The 18856-nt window shown below is 42.8% G+C and overlaps 1 protein-coding gene across 3 annotated transcripts in view; it reads left to right on the plus strand.

The window, feature by feature from the left end:
• The window catches only part of ERMARD (ER membrane associated RNA degradation), a 70445-nt gene that overhangs the window by 36678 nt on the left and 14911 nt on the right, over positions 1-18856 (plus strand). For all 3 annotated transcript variants that reach the window (XM_066596098.1, XM_066596099.1, XM_066596100.1), the window contains 5 exons: positions 2897-2986; positions 7533-7630; positions 10231-10367; positions 13009-13123; positions 18554-18656. In XM_066596098.1, coding sequence (XP_066452195.1) covers positions 2897-2986; positions 7533-7630; positions 10231-10367; positions 13009-13123; positions 18554-18656 — 543 coding nt within the window. The remainder of the gene's footprint in view (positions 1-2896; positions 2987-7532; positions 7631-10230; positions 10368-13008; positions 13124-18553; positions 18657-18856) is intronic.

Genomic DNA, 18856 nt, shown 5'->3' on the forward strand with positions numbered 1-18856 from the left:
CATCTTTTAGGTATCCTCCTTGGGGAGAGACTAAACCATTCTCTGACCAACTCACCCCCTAGGTGTCTCCACATACTTTGTGGGTGTTCTCTTTAAGGAGACACGACACCGCTTCTGACCAACGTCGTAGGCCTCTCACAGACTAAGCCAAAAGCTCACTGATGAGGGGCAATCACCCGAAACAGTCTGTCTGTGCATGCTTTTCTGGCGTGGTTTTCTATTTCCAATCATTGATAAAGTCACTTTGATTTGAAGGAATGCTGCCATCCAATAGATGTATTTTTCTATTCTTCTTATTTGCATAAAGCGTAATATCCTAAAACAGAAAAAAAAAAGGCATAGCTCCTCATTGGATAGTTTGTGTTGATAAATGTAACTAATGAAAGGGGTGCACTTACACAGTGAGCACAACATCTGTAGTAGCAAAATAAGACAGCACAGGGTATGCTGCATCAACTGATGAAGATGGGCTGACCACCTGCCAGGCACACCTTGAGACCAATGGGGTTTCCTCTGAATCCGTGTTACAACTCACAAGACTCATCCTCACACACAATTATTTCTCCTTTTGGCAAAGAGATATTCCTGCAACTCATCGAAACCACCATGGGCAGTAAAATGGTACAGCAATATGCCAACCTTTTATTGCAAAACTGAAGAGTGAATTTCTGGCCTCCTGGTCCAGCAAACCACTGGCCTACTTTCGCTACATTGATGACATCATAATCATCTGGACCAACGCGGAACAAGAATTAATAAAATTCCATGAGAGATTCAATGCACTTCACCCCACCATAAACTCCCACCATTAAGCTACTCGTATACCGAAATCAACTTTTTGGACACCACCATAACAATTTCAAACCACTCAATACAGACATCCCTATACCGAAAACCGATTGATCGGCCTATATAACTCAGATCGGACAGCTTCCACCCTAAACGCATCCAAAAGTCGATCGTTTACAGCCAGGCCATTAGATACAACTTGATCTGCTCCAACGCAACAGACAGAGAGAAACATTTATACCATCTTAAAAGGACATTTCTGAATTAGGGCTACTATCCCCCTCAATTCATGACCAAATCACCAGAGCCACCAGGATACCTGGGAATCAACTACTCCGATAGACAGAGAAGGAAAGAAACAATCGTGTACCTCTAGTAGTGACCTACAATCTGCACCTAGAGAAACTAAGGAAAACCGCAAAGAAACTCCACCATACCCTACACAAGGATGACCATATGAAAACCATATTCCTGGACCCTCTGCTACTGTGTTACAGGCAACCTCCAAATTTGAGGAAATTTATAATCAGGAGTGCATTGCTCTTCAACACACAAAAAGGAACTTATTCCTGTAAGGTAAGGAGCTGCAAGACCTGCTCACATGTACGGACCGCGGACAGGATACAAATCCCCAAAACACAGCAGGACTATAAGATCCCGGGGACATTAACATGTACCATGTCCAATGTTGTGTACCTGATCCTGTGCAGTGAATGTCCTTTTGGGGTCCTTTATGTTGGAGAAACAGGACAAAAACTAAAAGCCAGGATGAGATCTCATCACCACACAATTAAACAGAGGCAGAAGTTCCTGTGGCTGAGCACTTTTCTAGTCATGGACACAACATAGAACATATGAGAGTTATGATACTGAAGGGCGGTTTCAAGTCACAAAACCATAGAAGAATTTGGGAATATAAATTAATAACTTTTGATACTTTGAATTGTGGGTTAAATTCTTCACTAGGATTCATGCGTGACTGGGAGGTATGAGACCTCTATAGCACAGATATGACTGCAGGCCTGGTGACCCCTCCCCCCCCCCCCCAGCAGTAATTCAGGGACCATAAAACTTTCACTGTTGCAGCCTTTCTTTAAGTGTAAACCAATCACATTCATATCTGTGCCTTGTCAAAAGTATGTGTGTATAAATTTGCATGTTTGTTCGGATCTGTTTCATTTAAGCCTGAAGAAGAACCCTGCGTTGGTTCGGAAGCTCACACTAACATCATGTATTTTTCTTAGCCATTAAAAGCTATCATGTCTACAAGATTACTTAGTTTCTCTTGCTGGGAACAATCACATTTTGCTTTACTGGCTAACACAGTACCAAATCTTTTCTTTTTTTTTTCATTATACCTGATGAATCCTGTAGATCTTCAGGAAAACTATAACCACAATCGGACACAAAAGGCCAGTAACTGTGCCCCCATTCAATAATAGGAAAGGATAGAACCTAAAAATCCAGTAACTGTCATGGTCCACACTTTATTATCTCAACTGAGACACATTTTTGAGTGCTCCTTTCTCAAGCTACAGACCTACATGTGTATAATGAATGTGCCTCATGAGATCAGTCCTGTCAGTTGTTCTCTTGCAATCATTGTTCCTTCACGAGTTTATCAAATGTTTTCACATTTTATAGGCATCTTATGGGTCCCCTTATTTAAAGCATCTCTGGCTCATGACACACCAAAAATAATAAAGGGATTTTCTGTACCTTTACTATTGATGACCTATCCTAAAAATACTGGGAAGCCCAACCAATCAGCCGCTAGCCCAGCCTGCTGTCAGTGTAGCAGGGCCAGATGTCCTCTTCAGGTTCGGAATCTGAAAGTGTTATAGATGGCCTGGCTCCCATTTATTTTGATGGCAGTGTAGCCGCCTATTGCACTTCCTACTCTGACTCTAATGACAGCAACTGGGTGAGCAGCTAATCAGCAGGGATCCTGAGCAGCAGATCACCGCCTATCTGCTGTTGTTGACCTAGCTCATCAATTGTAAAGGGCCCTTTTAATAAACTGATCACTTTGTATTAAATGTTCAATCATATTATAGTATACTATATTTAATCATATCACTTACTTCATATATGCATTCTATTTTAGGTTTATTTAATAATTGGTAAAGACTGTCCCTTCTTACTGAGAGATCTTCTTGCATCCCAGGAACTGGCCAAAATCTTCAGTCAATCTGTGGTATGTATCTGTTGAGGTCACATAAGGCATCTACATTGGAAACCACAATGTGTGACTGATACCACTGACACCTAACAGACACCAATATGTTTTTAGGTGTATGTAACTTTACTAGAAAAATAGTGCTGCATGAATTGCAAATTTTTTTTACTCCCCAATATGTTGGACTCCAACTGATGTGAACATGGCCTAAACAACATACAGGGGGAGGAGCTCACCAATTATGACGTTAGATAAAAGCAACTAGAAAGTTTGTTCATTAGTAGTAACATGGAAAATGCATAAATAATCGTGGCTTTAACCTACTAGTTTTGGCCTCTTGACTTCCATCTTTTTTTTTCATCACATTAAGAAAGCCATAATTTTATTTGCGTGCAAACATAGATGTATGTTGGCTTGTTTATGGCAGGACAAGTTTATCATTTTTTATTGACACTATTTTGGTGTATATATAATTTAATGTCTCTTTTGTGCAATTTTTGTTGGTGCGTGGAATGGAAATGGCAATACTTCCACAGTTTATTTTAAATTTTTGTTAAAATACTGTTTACCATGTGGTATGAATAATATTACTTTTATTGCATGGGTCAGTACAAATAAGGCTATACCAAATATGTATTTGCTCGTCTCGTTCATTGAGGGACATAGCTGAAGACTGTAGGTATGGCTACTGCTATTAGGAGTCAGACACGAAGCAAAAACGTATTAGCTCCTCCTACCAGCTATACCCTCCTGCAGGCACCAAGCTAATCAATTTCAGCTTAGTGTCCGTAGGAGGCAGACCTCTTCAGTCAACCAGTCTACAGCCATTATCCTTCCTGTTCTGGGAATACAGGGCAGGCATTAGACTCTCCCTGTTACCCCACTGAAGAGAGTGAACAGACTGGCGTTAACCCCTCTGTTAAGGCCCTACGCTCAGATGGCAAGGAGGCACTGCCAATGTACATTTGACCCTGACCCACCAGCCATAGTGGCCTCTGACCTGGAGTACTCCTTTCCTATCTAAAGGCAGGCAAACAGTGAGGCGCGCACTGCTTGAGTTATTCTTGTCACGATAAAAAGATATTTCCTTGGGTAAGGATAAGTATCTAACCTCCCACTCACTCCTCTTCTGCTGTCTTCCTATTCCTACCACCGGCATTGCCACCACCACAATCCAGACTACAACCATCTTTTCCCTGCACTGAGGAGATCCTCTCATTTTTGGTGGAGCACAGGGACATCTTCGTTTCCCCTCTTACCTCGCTCCTCAATGGTCTGTTTGTTTGTTTTTCTGGGATTGTTGTGTGGTTCCTGCTGGGAGGCTGTGACACCACATCTCTGCGGCCCATAATCGCTCAAGGATGAGGGAGGGCACCCTGCTCAGGTGCTTGTCTTCTCAAGTGGAGCGATTATCCACCGCCAGCTCGGTTTTCTGTCTTCTTCCCTCCGCTCCATGTGTGCAGGGACGCAGCAGCGGGGGTGACAATACTAACCAGCATCGGGTCATTCTATTAGTGTGGGGTGTACTGCTTCCCTGGCGCTGGACTGCGGAGAAGGGGCTGCTTTGCACTGCCTCTTCTTCCCGTGGACGTTTCAGCACAAGCGGCTGTTCCTCCCACGGCGCTCCTCACAATGTGTACTGTGAAAGAAATTTTTAAAGGAGTACGCCTGGATCAAGTAAAATTAATAAGTAAGAGTCACAAGTGACTATGCTGTCAACAGAAACTCAGAGCCGGAGATCTGAATTGCAGTCAATGGTAATGGGTCCTGGTTCTAAACCACCGAACACCGTTATTTTATTAAAAGGAAAGGAAAGGCGTAACCATCATATAGATATGGGATGGATTATACAAATGGTACATATGCAGGATATATGATTACATACATTTTTGGCCAAAAGACCATATTCCCATGCTAAAATATCATTTTTGGCATAAACACACTGGTATTTGCTGATATCTTACAAACAGAACAATTAAAGGCTAACCCCTCCGCATCTAACAGTCTAAAGTGCATCCTGATACCATTTCTGAGATAAATTGGCAAATATCTGTGTCTCTATATCTCTGGGAAAAGTACAAGATTAAAAATTGTTTCATGGTTCATGAACGGGTCATGATTACCTCTCAGAATCCCTTAACCTCTTGAGTGGCAGGTTTCCTACCACCCTGTCGTGCCCACCAGGGCAGGTTTTTTAAAATGGTCTAATCATTGAATTTCAACTAATTTTGCAGTTGCGTCTCAAGAGCCATAACTTTTTCATTTTTCCATTGACACAGCCATATGAGGGCTTGTTTTTTGCGGGACAAGTTGTGATTTTTTAAACAGGGGGGAGGAAAAAAAGAAATGGGGAAAAAAGAAAAAAAGGGGCCATGTCATTAGGGGTTAAATAATGTATTAACTTCCTTCTCTGGGTCATTATGACGCATGGATACCACATGTGTGGTAAAGGGAGACAAGTGTTTTTATAATTTTTTAAATAATTTTTTAACTTTTTTTTTTTTAAATTTTTTTTTTGTCCCTTTAGGGGACTTCCACAGGGACCCATCAGGACCCCTGATCACATTCCGGGGGTCCGATGGTGACAGCCCTTTACATGCTGCAGTGACAGCCCTTTACATGCTGCAGTCACACAGACTGCAGCATGTAAAGGGTTAACACAGCAGAGATCGGAGGTTTTCTCTGATCTCTGCTGTAAGAGCTAGTACCTAGCTGTCCTCTCACAGCCCAGCACCAAGCTCTCCCTGCCACAGAGACCATCGGCTTGCTTCTGACAAGCCGATGGTCTCTATGGCAACCTGGAAACAAAGCAGGAGGTTGCCGGCATATCGGCAATATCTTCTGCTGGTTTTTCAAAGCCCTTGCTTTGTTCTCTGTGGGTCTGTGCAGGCAGAGCACACTGTCACAGCTTGTGGCATTGTGCTCTGCAGCTCCCATAGTCATACATAGCCCGGAAATCTTCCGGGCTATGTCACTATGAGCAGTGGAGCTCGTCCCGGAAAATTTCCGGGCGTGCCACTCAATAGGTTAAAGGGATCATCAGAATGAACCATTTCTAAATTTCACTTACAGTATAAATTAAAACCTAGTCTCCTGTTTTGGACATGCAGGTTTTGTTGTGATTGGGACAGGACTTTTTCCTGTCCTCCAATCACGATCTTCCGCGACAAGGCCCTACCCTGCCATTTGCTCCCTCTCCTCCTCCCCCATCACTAGGCTTGCCCTCAGTTCCGCTGGTTCCTGCAACTTGGTCCTGGCTTCCTTATCACAGCATGCTAAGTCCAGTGTTGCCTCCAGGGTACTGCCCCACATGTGGCACCATCTCGCAGTGAACAACGCAGCTTCCATCTCAACTCTGGGAACTGCCTTTATTCAGAACAGCTCCGGACCGTGTACGTTCTGTCTGACAGCTAGCTCCTCTTCCCTATTGCTCCTTCTGCAGTGCCCTAGCAGTAGGCCTATACAGCAGTACTCTAAACTACAGTCTATCATTCAGTGCTATGTCCGATTCCCCAGTTAATGGTTCCAGATCGCTTCTTCAGCTGCAGAATTCTAGGGTCTCCGGCGATATACATGCTGTCCACTCACGGGGTAATTATGCCTGTTTTTCTCCTCAGAACACTTTATGAGATCCTATTCTAATCTCTTTGTGGTCACTAAAGAGAATGGCATTGTCAGACTAGTTCTAGATTTGAAAAGATTGATCCAGTAGGTCAAGGTTCGACGATTTGACATTGATTCCCAAAAATCTGTCATTGCATCCATGGATCCGGTGGACTTACTTTCATCACTATCTTTTGGGCCCAATTGCATTTTCATCCGCTTCGCCATCAGGTCGTCACTCTACCAGTCCATGACCTTTCCTTTCGGGTTGGCCACGAGTATTCATTAAAATTATAATATGATGGCTGTTCCCCACTCCAAGGTGATAGTACTATCCCCTATCTGGACAACATCTTAGTGAAGACTCCGACAAGATCGGACAGTCTAAGAAGTATCCATATCTATAGTTGGGTCCCCCAATGAATGAGAAGAGAAAAAGATTTTGCTGTGAGTACAACATGTTATAAAAAAAAGTAATTGTGTGGTCACAGTCCAAGAACCGTAACTTTAAATTAAAAAAAATCTTCCTTCAACATAGTCATATGTGGGCTTGTATTTTTGCAGGGATGAGTTGTAGTTTTTATTGGTATTTTAATCTGTGCCATTGCATATGCAAAATACACTACAAAAAATGTGGCAAATGACACACTTTATTTTGCAGATACTTCAAAAGTACATTATTTATAGTTTTTGTTTTTGTAAAAATTCATAGAAATTCATAGAAAAAAGAAGGCGGTGGAGGTTACTGTACCTACCACACTGTAACTTGGCCATAGCCTAGCAGCTATGAGCTCTGACTTCAGAATAGTGCTTGTTGTAAATGATAAGATCCTCAAGCTGCCTGTCACTTCTGGACTATCCTGTGGCCAGGTCCAATGTTTATTTGAAATATAGTATTTTAAAAGTCTTATGAATAAAAACATTCATTTAGTTGGTCTGCTGCTTTTCTTTTACTAACTAGATGAATGTACTGAGGGTCTTCCTTGGCTCTCCACTAAGTCTGAACCTCCGTAACATCTTGTGGCATGGATTTGCATCCCCTCATGAAATTCCACCCAAGTGAGTTTTTTTTTTTTTCCCTTTTTTTTTCTAGTTTGAAATGAGAATTCCAATCAGATTTCACATTGATCAATTAAATGCATAAGTGTAAGCCTGAATCTAAGATTGAAGTGAGTCTGTCTACTGCTTTTAGGTTGAAAGTAGATGACCCGGGGATGTGTTAGATTTACCTTCCCTGACGTTTCTCCGCTGTCAGCGCTGAAAGCCACCAATGAATGCATTGAGTGCCACGCTAAGTAGTCCTCCCATTTTAATTTTATAATGGGCATACAGCTACACAGCACTACCCAATGCACTGCAGTGGCAGCTTTCAGCGCTGACACCAGGGGACCTTGGGGAAGGTAAATATAAGGCCGTTTTCACACAGGCGACAAAAACACGCGATTTTCTTGCAATGTGGCAGTGCTACAAATCGCATGTATGTGAAGCCCATGCTTTCCAATGGTTTCCTTAACATTAGCAATGTTTTGTAGGCTGCTACATTGTGAGAAAAAAAATCGCGGCATGCTCTATACAGCTGCAATTCGCAATGTTTTGTAGCCCGTGTTTTCCTATGGAGCCTTCCTTTATGTTGCATCGCATCACACGAAAAACACGTTTTTCGTGCAGTACGATGCAACTTTTACAGTAGTAAGTCCTACTATTTTCCCTAAAATAAGCCTTAGCTGCATTAAAAAAAACCCAATACGTTACCTAACAGGCGCTGTCTGTCCTGACACACTTTTCCTCCAGAAGCTCCAGCACATATGTCTGTAGTCTACAGCCAGCACTTCCTGGTCAGGGGGTTCAAAAATCCCACCCCCAGGAAGCCCTGGCTCTGATTGTCTGAGCCGCAACGCTCAAGAACCAATCACTGCAGCGCTCGGTGAATCAATCACAGCCATTCAATGCGATGGCTGTAATTGATTCATCAAGTGCTGCAGTGATTGGATGAGCTGTGGCATTCAAGAGCCAATCAGAGCTAGCGCTTCCTGGAGGCAGGATTTTTGAACCCCCTGACCAGGAAGCACTAGCTGAAGACTACCGACAAATGTGCCGGAGCTTTTGGAAGCGAAGTGGGGCAGGGCGGACAGGACAGCACCTATTAGGTAATGGATTTTTTTTTTTTTTTTTTAAATATAGCCAGGGCTTTTTTAGGCCTTATATTTCAAGCTCCCCCGAAAATCACGGCAAAAGAGCGCTACAAAGTCACGTGACACAAAATCACAATATCGCCACAAGAAAACGCAGTGATATCACACAGAACACAGGTGCGATATCGCTGCGATTTTCTTGCGGAGATATTGCTGTCGCCCATGTGAAAGAGGCCTAAGACTTATGTCCTGGGCTCCACGAGTCACCTACCTTCAGCCAATAAGCTTAGCTCATAGGGCTAAAAGTAGCAGACAAATTCCCTCTAATTTCATTTCTTTCAACTAATTATTTTAGTAGAAAACGATGTATCTGCATTAAGATTTTACTTCTGGAATAACTGCGACAGACATATATAAGAACACTAGCTGATATACCCGGCTTCGCCCGAGTTAATTTGGTACTGGGGTTTATCTGGTGTTCACACGGAAAATCTTATGAAGTCTTGGTTACTTTAGAGATACCGGGAAAAACATATGTTCACCATTTTGCATAGTTCTCTGCGTTACCCAGGAAACACCACGGAGAGGTAACCATGCGACGTTTCCTTTATATAAAATGACATCAGGAAGTGAGAGAATTAGATTCCATATGTAAAATTTGGACGCTAATTCTTTTGCGCATAGAATTGAATAATCGAGTTGGGACCCATTAGCTTTTCCTATTTATGACATATTCAATGCTTGTGCCAAATTTCACGTTTCTATGACAACGGAAAGGGAGAAAAATACATTCCGTACGTAAAATTTGGACGCTAATTCTTTGGCGCATAGAATTGCTCGTAGAATTGAATAATCGAGTTGGGACCCATTAGCTTTTCCTATTTATGACATAATCAATGCTCGTGCCAAATTTCATGTTTCTATGACACCGGAAAGTGAGAAAATTACATTCTGTACGTAGAATTTGGACGCTAATTATTTTTCGCATAGAATTGAATAATCGAGTTGGGACCCATTAGCTTTTCCTATTTATGACATCAATGCTCCTGCCAAATTTCCAGTTTCTATGACACCGGGAAGTGAGAGAATTAGATTCCGTACGTAAAATTTGGACGCTTATTCTTTTGCGCATAGAATTGAATAATCAAGTTGGGACCCATTAACTTTTCCTATTTATGACATATTTAATGCTCGTGCCAAATTTTAAGTTTCTATGACATTGCGAAGTGAGAGATTTAGATTCCGTACGTTAAATTTCGACGCTAATTCTTTTGCGCTAGAATTGAATAATCGAGTTAGAACCCAATTACTTTTCCTATATTGAAGATAATCTATGCTTGTGCCAAAATTCATGTTTCTATGACATCGGGAAGTTGGAGAATTTTTGGCGAGTCAGTCAGTGAGTGAGTCAGTGAGGGCTTTCGTCTTTATATATATATATATATATATATATATATATATATATATATATATATAGATTTTGTCTATCTAGCTACTGTTAACGTCATCTTGTTTCCGTACCCCTAGATATTGCTCCATGCTTTTGCTGTTATCCGCTGGTCTGGGGCAGTTGCTGCAGCTCTGGCTTACCAACGCTGGGATGTCTGTAGTCCATCGATCTCCCTTTGTTTTCAGTAATCTGCAGGAAGTGGCAGTTTTTCAGGGTATGTTTTATAGCATCTGCATATAAGTATTGTTTCCTGTTATTTCAGATATTTCAGTGATGGAGAATACATTTATTTCTTTAATTTTAAAGAAAAACCAATCCAGTTACAAAAAAATTTACATTTTTCTCCACATAAAAATCCCTTTTTAAATGGCTACAATACCAAAGAAATTTTTTTAAAAAGCAGCACTTAATAGCAGATATAGCATTCAAAATTACCCAGACAATGGAAATATTGGTGAATGTCGTAAAAATAGTTTTAAAAACACTAGAATTACTTTTTTATTTCTTTTGTTCACCTACCAAAAAACGCAATTAAAAGCATCCAGAAGTCACATGTACCCCAAAATGGTACCAATAAGTCTACAGCTCTTTCTGCAAACAAGTAGTACTGATCTGGCGAAGCTGCTTTGTATCCAAACAGACACACAGTTTTTCTTGTCAAATATCCTTGTGCATCTTTGGTTTAAGAAATAAAGCTAGCAGTGGTGTAATCGGAGCACATTAGGTTATCGTAGACACACGTAGCAGAGGCTCCTTTTACATGGAGCGATAAATAGTTCGATTGATGGCAGAGTTCGCTCATGCAGCCTGTTTATACAGGCAGAGAAATAATTCGGAACTGCTTTCACATATCCTTCAGTCATTCACATTCACTGTCCCAGTGAAGTAGAACAACTAAACGATCGCTGTTCGCCATGATGTGTCAACGATTATTTTTATACCAATAAAGGCTTCAATTCTTACTGCAATAAACAAGACCCCACAGGGAGGGGAAGGGGTTATCATCTGTGGTATTACTGCGTTCTTAAAAGTCAGATTTGTCAAAGAAACGCATTATTTACCCGAAACGGTGAATGCTGTTGTCAAAAAGAAAAATACTGAGATTGCACTTTCACCCCATCTCAAAAAAAATGTAATAAAAAGCGATCAAAAAGTCATATGTGCTCCTAAATGGTACCAATAGAAACTAGAGGATGTCTTGAAAAAAGAGAGCCCTAACACAACTAACGAAACTGACGAAAAATGTAAAAGTTCTGGCGGTGAGAAGATGGCGGCAGAAAATAATAAGATTACTTTCCAAAGAGATCTTATGTTTGAAAAGTAGTACAGCAAAAAAAGCTGTATAAAATTTCGTAGTAATCGTACTGACTCATAGAATAAAGTTATGTGATTTTTGCTGCAGTGTGTACACCGTAGAAGCAAGACTACCCCCCCCCCCTTCCCCAAGATAGCAGAAATAATTTTTTTATTCATTTCACTCCAGTTAGTAATTTTTAAAAGTTTATCAGTACATTGTATGGTACACTATATAATACCATTTGAAGATTACAACTCGTCTTGCAAAAAAACAACCCACAAACAGCTGTGTTGATGGATAAGGGGACGGTCCTTAGGAGGGTAAAGCAAAAAAGTAGGCTTGTCACTAAGGGGTTGAGGGTCTTCCCTCCGCCTATCATTTTTATGGCACAGTTGAACTTGAGATTTCAGTGAGTCCCTGCCCAGTAGACAGAAGTGGGGCCTAATGTATGGTAATCTCCACTTACATGTTTTAAGGCCCATTTAGACAAGATTGTCGCTCAAAAGACATCTTTTGAGCGATAATTGTTGTGTGCATTTGCACGGCAAGATGATCGCTCAAAATTTGCTCAAACGGAAATTTGAGTGGCAGTTTTCAGCGTTCACTTTGCAGAAGTGTGTAAATGAAGGCATACGCTGTATGCAGAAGATTAGTGGGACCACTATCTTCTGCATACAGCTGTTGTCTTCTCTGAGTGCTCAGCTGGTTTGCAGAACACAGCTGGAGCGCTGTCTTCTGTATACTCTGGCATACAGCTGAGTGCTCCGAGCAGCTTATGCAGAAGACAAGCGGGGCCCCTTGTCTTTTGTATACAGCTGTTGTTTTCTCAGAGCACTCAGCTGATATACAGCTGAGCACTCCGAGTGGGGTACACAGAAGTGAGCTGGACCGCTTGTCTTCTGCATACTTCTGCTGTGTTCACGGAGCGCTCAGCTGGTATACAGCTGAGCGCTCCAAGCGGGGTATACAGAAGATAGCTGGACCGCTTGTCTTCTGCATACTCCTGCAGCGTTCTCTGAGTGGGATACCAACTGAAACAATAGTATCAGCTGTATCCTGCTGAGAAATCACTGGATACCGCTGATACTATTGTTTCAGACTGTTAAGACTCATCTCTGTCTTTCAGCTTGCTCAAAGACAACAATAAGTGAATCATTAACGAAAACTGCACTATGTCCACGCGTTTAGACCCAACGATTCTCACTCAAAAGACTGCTTTGAGTGAAATTTGAACGAGAATCGTTGGGTCTAAATGGGCCTTTACTCATTGTATGTTCAGAGAAGCTTCTCTCCTGCTGTTGTAAAACTTAGCAGGCTGATTGTCCTGGCAGTAGTCTAATGGTTCTCAAGTGACCCCTAGTTACCAGGATTTGTTATCTACAGAACTGTGAATTTGATACCTTATATATACCGATAGCAGCTGGAGCTGGCTGGTGTCAGAAGTAAATAGAAATGGGCAACGCTGAAGACACGCAGCCAGAAATGACATTCTTCCAACATCTAAATGTAGTCGCTGTATGTTTAACAATGTGAGTTGATGTTTGTGCTCTTTTAACAGATCTAAATGAGAATGTACTTTCCACTGCTGAACGTTTAATTGAAAAATCCAAGTTTGTTTTGGCGCACATGATACCATTCTGGACTGAAGTAATTTTTGCATTCCGACAAGGCAGGTAAAAAGAACTTAGTTAAGGCTTAGGCTAACCTCACACGGGCGACCGTGATATGGGGCTGTAGACCTCGCACCTAGCATGTGGTGTGATGCTGCTGCCGGCCCCATTGAAAACAATGGGCAGTGTGATACGAAAGCACGCACAAGATAGAACATGCCACGATTTGTTTCCCACATCGCATGCAGGAAAGTCTTGCTCATGTGTCTGATCCCATTCAAAAGGGTTCATATTTGTGCATCTCGCAACGCACAAATCTCCTGCGATTTTATCACCTGTGTGAAGCTGGCCTTAGTGTGTAGCACTAAAAACAATGTTTTTATAATTCCATATTTATATGTATGTGTGTATATAGAATATATAACTGGTAATTTTAGATTTGTGGGGTTCCCCAAAATAAAGCCTATTAAGAAAGGTGAGTGTGACCCCCACCACATACTTCAATCCTCTCCCTATCCTCCCAATGTTTTCCTTTTAAAACCCAAGCTCTCTCCTCCAACCTTCTCACTCTACTGTGTTCCCCAGAGGTTGCTGCCCGTCCTTTTTTGGTGCCCACCGCACCTATTCTGACTACCTTCTCCATCGGCATTTTGTTCTTGCCCAGCTTTAAGTGGGTCTTCTCGTGGCAACCTGGGATCGCGAAGGAGCTCTGGGTCTAGTGGAGACCCAGGATTCTTGTGGCCTGCCAGCCCATGACCGCCGTCCCTACACAGTAGCCACTCCCTCTGCTTGGTGAGACAGGTAGGCAGCTATGGCTGGACAGCTGGCTCTCGTATTACAGCTGATAGTACAGGGCTTTGTATATCATGTGAGCCCCATGCTGTTCTGCGCTTCTTCTTGCAGCAGATACTGTGTGGTCTGCTACTGGAAGCGGAGTTGTCAATAACCGGACAGACTCAAAAATTTAGGTCCCAGCTTTTTGGGCCTACAGGCTTGGCTGGCAGGCAGACACGACTGGGTCTGTACTTGATCTTCTGGTCGGTGCTGACTGCAGGCATTCAATTGGTGCAATTCCACTGCAGTGGGTATGTTGATTATTGTGGGATCTCCAATGGACACGCTTACTGTGGAGTGCCTCATGGTTCACACGGATGCATGGTATCCACTAGAGAGTTCTAGCATGCTTCCTGCACTGAAGCATGCATGCTGGATAGTTTCGGCTACATCTTCCCATCCCTACAGTCCTCCTTATGCCAACAGCACTTTCTTGTTACACACCTCCATGACATAAGGCAAGAAGAATGCTTATCACCCCTTCAGGTAAAATGACAATGGTGTCGGGATCAGTGATAGCGCTCCTCCAGTGCTAAATGATTTGATAAGTGAGTAAAGAAAAGTGACTTACCCGGTACTAAGTGAGTGGCCCTGGGAAGGGTTAACTCACTAGTACCTCCAAATCCGGGATAGCCTGTAAGTAAATGGATTGGACGAACCTCCTTCCCGATCCTGTCCGGAGAGCTGCTTGGATATCTGGGGTCCCTAGTGCCAGGGAGCCCAGTGTGAACGAAAATCAAAGAAAAAAATATATCCAGTATAGCACTTCACGGGATGAAGGATAGATGAAATTTATCTTTCTGCACCATAAAGGTGAAGTTTTATTGCAACGCGTTTCAACCCTATAAAGGGCCTTTTTCAAGCTTGAAAAAGGCCCTTTATAGGGTTGCAACGCGTTGCAATAAAACTTCACCTTTATGGTGCAGAAAGATAAATTTCATCTATCCTTCATCCCGTGAAGCGCTATACTGGATATATTTTTTTCTTTGATTTACCCCTTCAGGTAAGCTATATTTTCTTTTGCGGGAAGGTCTCCCCACTCCTTTTATCTCAGTCACAAACATGGGGACACATGTAACTTTAGTACAAAAATTACCTATTACTCACGGAACGTACCCCCTGCTCAGGTGGTGGTTGTTCAACCTAATTTGGAATACGATGTCCTCTCCAAGGATGGCCCATCTTCTGTCAGCCTTCCCATTCCCTTCCCTGCGGTCCCACTGCTCGGTGCGAATGAGCAGTTTGTTAGATTCCTGACTTATGTTTTCTCTTTTTCAGGGTACAATAAACCATTGTGCAAATATCTTAATGTGGATCGCTCTTTGCTCCCTTTTTTCATTTGAATCGAAAGTAGTATGTATTCTTAACCGTTTCGTATAGGAAACCTCTATCTGGGAGCCATATCTTAACTGTTTTGGGCTTTAGAAGGGTAACTGTTACCCTTCAATGAAGAGTGATGTAACACAACGAGCCACTACATCAGTCACAACTTTACAAGCCTGACAGGTATCAAGATGTTTTATAACCTCTTTTCTTGCAATAGAAGTCCACCTATTATGACTGACTGGCTTTGGACATAATTGAGCTTAAAATCTATTCTAACTTCTGTATCTGACACATTTGACCTGGACCCCACTGTAGGGCAGCCGTAGCCTAGTTTTTTCCCTTCTATGGGGGGAAAAATAATAATTCTACTAGTCCCAGGTTTCTGAATCGAATATGCAGTGGTCTCAAATACCAGGCCATCCTCTTTACCCTCTCCTCCTACAAGAGTACTCACATTACTGTTACTCTCTAGAGTGCAGCCTCACCCTGTACCTCACATGCTCGGAAACTTCAGGCACTCGTTCTTGTGCTGCAAGGAGTAAGTACATTTCTACCAGACATTGTATCCAACAGCTGTCAGCAGAAACTCAAGCTTCCACTCATCACATGAGCACCTTCCTTAAACAATACCTTGAACCACTAGGTTTTTCTTAAACTCTTACTTAACCTAAGTTCTACATTCTGGTGAGCATTTGGCCATATCCTCACTTTCTCGTATTCTTAACATTATGACATGTTCTCCTCTCGTAGGAAACATTCAGGTTCCTGGATTGACAAACCTACCATTCGGCCTGTGGCTCCTCTTGGTACATAGCATAACACTACTTTACTATTGTTTACTCAATGTGACAATACCAGGCTATGCTAAACTCTATGAATAGTAATATCCAACGCCGCACAGCATAACTGGAATCTGATGAGCATCAGCCCAAGCATAAGCAATTTGCAACATTATTGTTCCAATGAGAGGGTTCTCTCCATGTGGCTCGTTCAGGCTTCTCTGGCTATCACTGACAAAATATTCTTAAAACTTCCTTCTGTAGATATGTCTGCTTGATGCATTTCTACGCTCTTCTTTCACAGTGCAACTCGCCTCGTTTGGCAGGCTATACCGGCCTCTCGCACTCACTACAACCCTTTCCGTAAAAGGAGTGATTGACTGTTTCTATCCCCCTCTATCTCAAACTTCTACGTATATTTACTGCATGACGCTGGTACGTTCCCTCATATTCGATCCCAGCAGTTTTCATTTAACTAGAATTTTAACCCCCTTCCTCTCCGCAAAGGCTGGTGTTATAGTAGTTTATCTTCCAATACTCCCAACACTCTGCAGCTGCATTGTAGTTCGCCTTCCAGCATATTTTTGTTACCCCCGTCCGTACATCACCATAGCTATCTCTGCAGTCTTCCGCCTTGTTTCTTCTCTGGAGATATCCATGATGATGATAAATTCTCTAATGGGAAGGAGCTAGGGGTTCTTATGTTTATCAGGTTGTCTTTTTGTAATAGTAAGGGCACCTCGTTGGCTAAAGGCCCATTTACACCAGCAGATGATCGCTCAAAGGACAGTTTGAGTGACAGCTTTGAGCGATTATTTTGCATAAAGTATTAAGTAGCTACTTAAATACCAATTAGGTGTTCCAATGAAGCCTTCACTGAACAGCAGTTAATAGCCTAAGGCTATTATCTGCGCTCAGATCCTTTGTTCTCCATGGGGAAACAATGCTATCAGCACTCCCCGTGGAGAACTTCTGATAAGAGTGAATGACATTTTTAGGTTAGCTTAACTTTAAGGATCAGCTAACAGTGCCCGAAAAGCGGACGATGGGCGCACATTTACACGCACCGATTATTGCTAAAACGATCGCCGATTTTTATTTTGTTTTGCGATCATTGGCTGGTGTAAATGGGCCTTAATTGCCAGCACCTAATTTTGAGGTGTGTACATTGAAGTAATGACGAACCCTTTAACACTTGGCTTATGGGACAAGCAGCATCACGCATCCCCTGTCAATTTTGTTCAGTCGGCAGATGTTTACTGATAGATGCTGCCCTCACGTCTTCTGCTGTGGCCGCGGGACTGTTATATCGCTGCCGCCCGCTCCCCCGCTGACAGGTGCAGCCGTCAGCGCATTTGCTCCGGAAAAGCTGCTTCACCTGGGGAAACTCCGGCAGCGTGTGCTCCTGCACTATGCGGCTGGCACATTGCACTCTCTCTGCCCCCCGCCGTGCCGCCTCCCTGCAGCTGCCGGCATCATAAACAGACATCTGTTGGGTGTCGGGGTGGCTCTTGTGGGGCGCCGCCACCGTCGCAGAAGAGCCGCTTCAGAACGCGTTGCCCTCTGTGCTGCAACACTGAGGCTGTTTGCCTTGTGCCTCTTTTGCGAGGAAGTCCGTTTCAGCTGCAGCTGCCCGTTTGCAGCAGGACCTGCTGTCTTTATTTTTGTCCAACTTGTAATGGCCTTCAAGGACCCTTTTGGCTGTCTGCTGTGCAGCCAATCAGCATCAGGGGGCGTCACCCCGCTGTCAATCTTGGCTCCACCAGTACTTCCTGGTAGCATCAAGATACACTAATACCCCAAAGGTCATGCTGGGTCCCGCAATGAATGTGATGAGAAAAGGATTTTACAGTAACTAACAAAAATCCAGTTTTTTCAGAATCCCATTTTTTATTATCTTTCTTTAGCCATAAGGATGGGAATACATGAGGTGTGTCTTTATTGCCTTTCATTATCAATACTGCAGGGCAATGCAGCTTTAAAGAGACTGTCACCATCTTTTTGCAGCCCTCAATAAGAGCACCATCAGATAGGGAGAGTCACACTGATTACAGTGATAGGTCTGCTGTGGGGATCTGTGCAGAAGTTTGGGAAAATACTTTATTAGTAGCAGACACAAAACTAGTCCTGAATATTCATGAGCTGCAGCCTAGCCACACCCACTCCACCTTCCAGCTACTGATTGGCAGAGCTCTTTCTATGCACAATAATAAGCAGAGAGCTGTCAAGCAGTGGCTGGAGGACGGGATGGGTGGAGCTAGCCTGCAGTTCATGAATATGCAGGACTACTTCCTGTACTCCTCTATGCATGTGTTGCCACTATTAAAATGTAAGTTTCTCTGCACAGATCCACACAGCAGTCATATTACTGTAATCCATGTGAAAGGCGCTAGCTATGGTGCTCTCAGAGAGGGCTGCAAAAACATGGTGAAAGAGGCTCTTTAAAGCTGATCAATTGTATTTCAATGTTTTTGGAAAAAACCCAGTGGAATTATGGGACATCTACACGCTGGAGTCATGCTGCAGTGCTAACAACATTCACTTCTGCACGCAGGTACGCAGACTGTACTATATTGTTATTGCCGCAGCTTGAGGCTGGCCTGCGACTGACCTTTTGCGCAGTTAATGGATGCCCAGAAAGAATGCTCACAGCGGAGGTAAGTGACTTCTCGTACATTTTGTAATCCTGCATGATAGTTAAATTTTGTAGTGCAGTATGTGCAGGAATGATTGCTTCACTTACATTCCTCATGTAATGAATTTTTTGTTTTACATGAGACCTCAAAAATGTAAGCGTCGCAGCATATTCACATTTCCGTTAATACGTCCGTTGTTCAGCTCCATCATAGTGGTCAAA

This window comes from Eleutherodactylus coqui, chromosome 3, assembly GCF_035609145.1.
Source record: "Eleutherodactylus coqui strain aEleCoq1 chromosome 3, aEleCoq1.hap1, whole genome shotgun sequence".
NCBI lineage: Eukaryota > Metazoa > Chordata > Amphibia > Anura > Eleutherodactylidae > Eleutherodactylus > Eleutherodactylus coqui.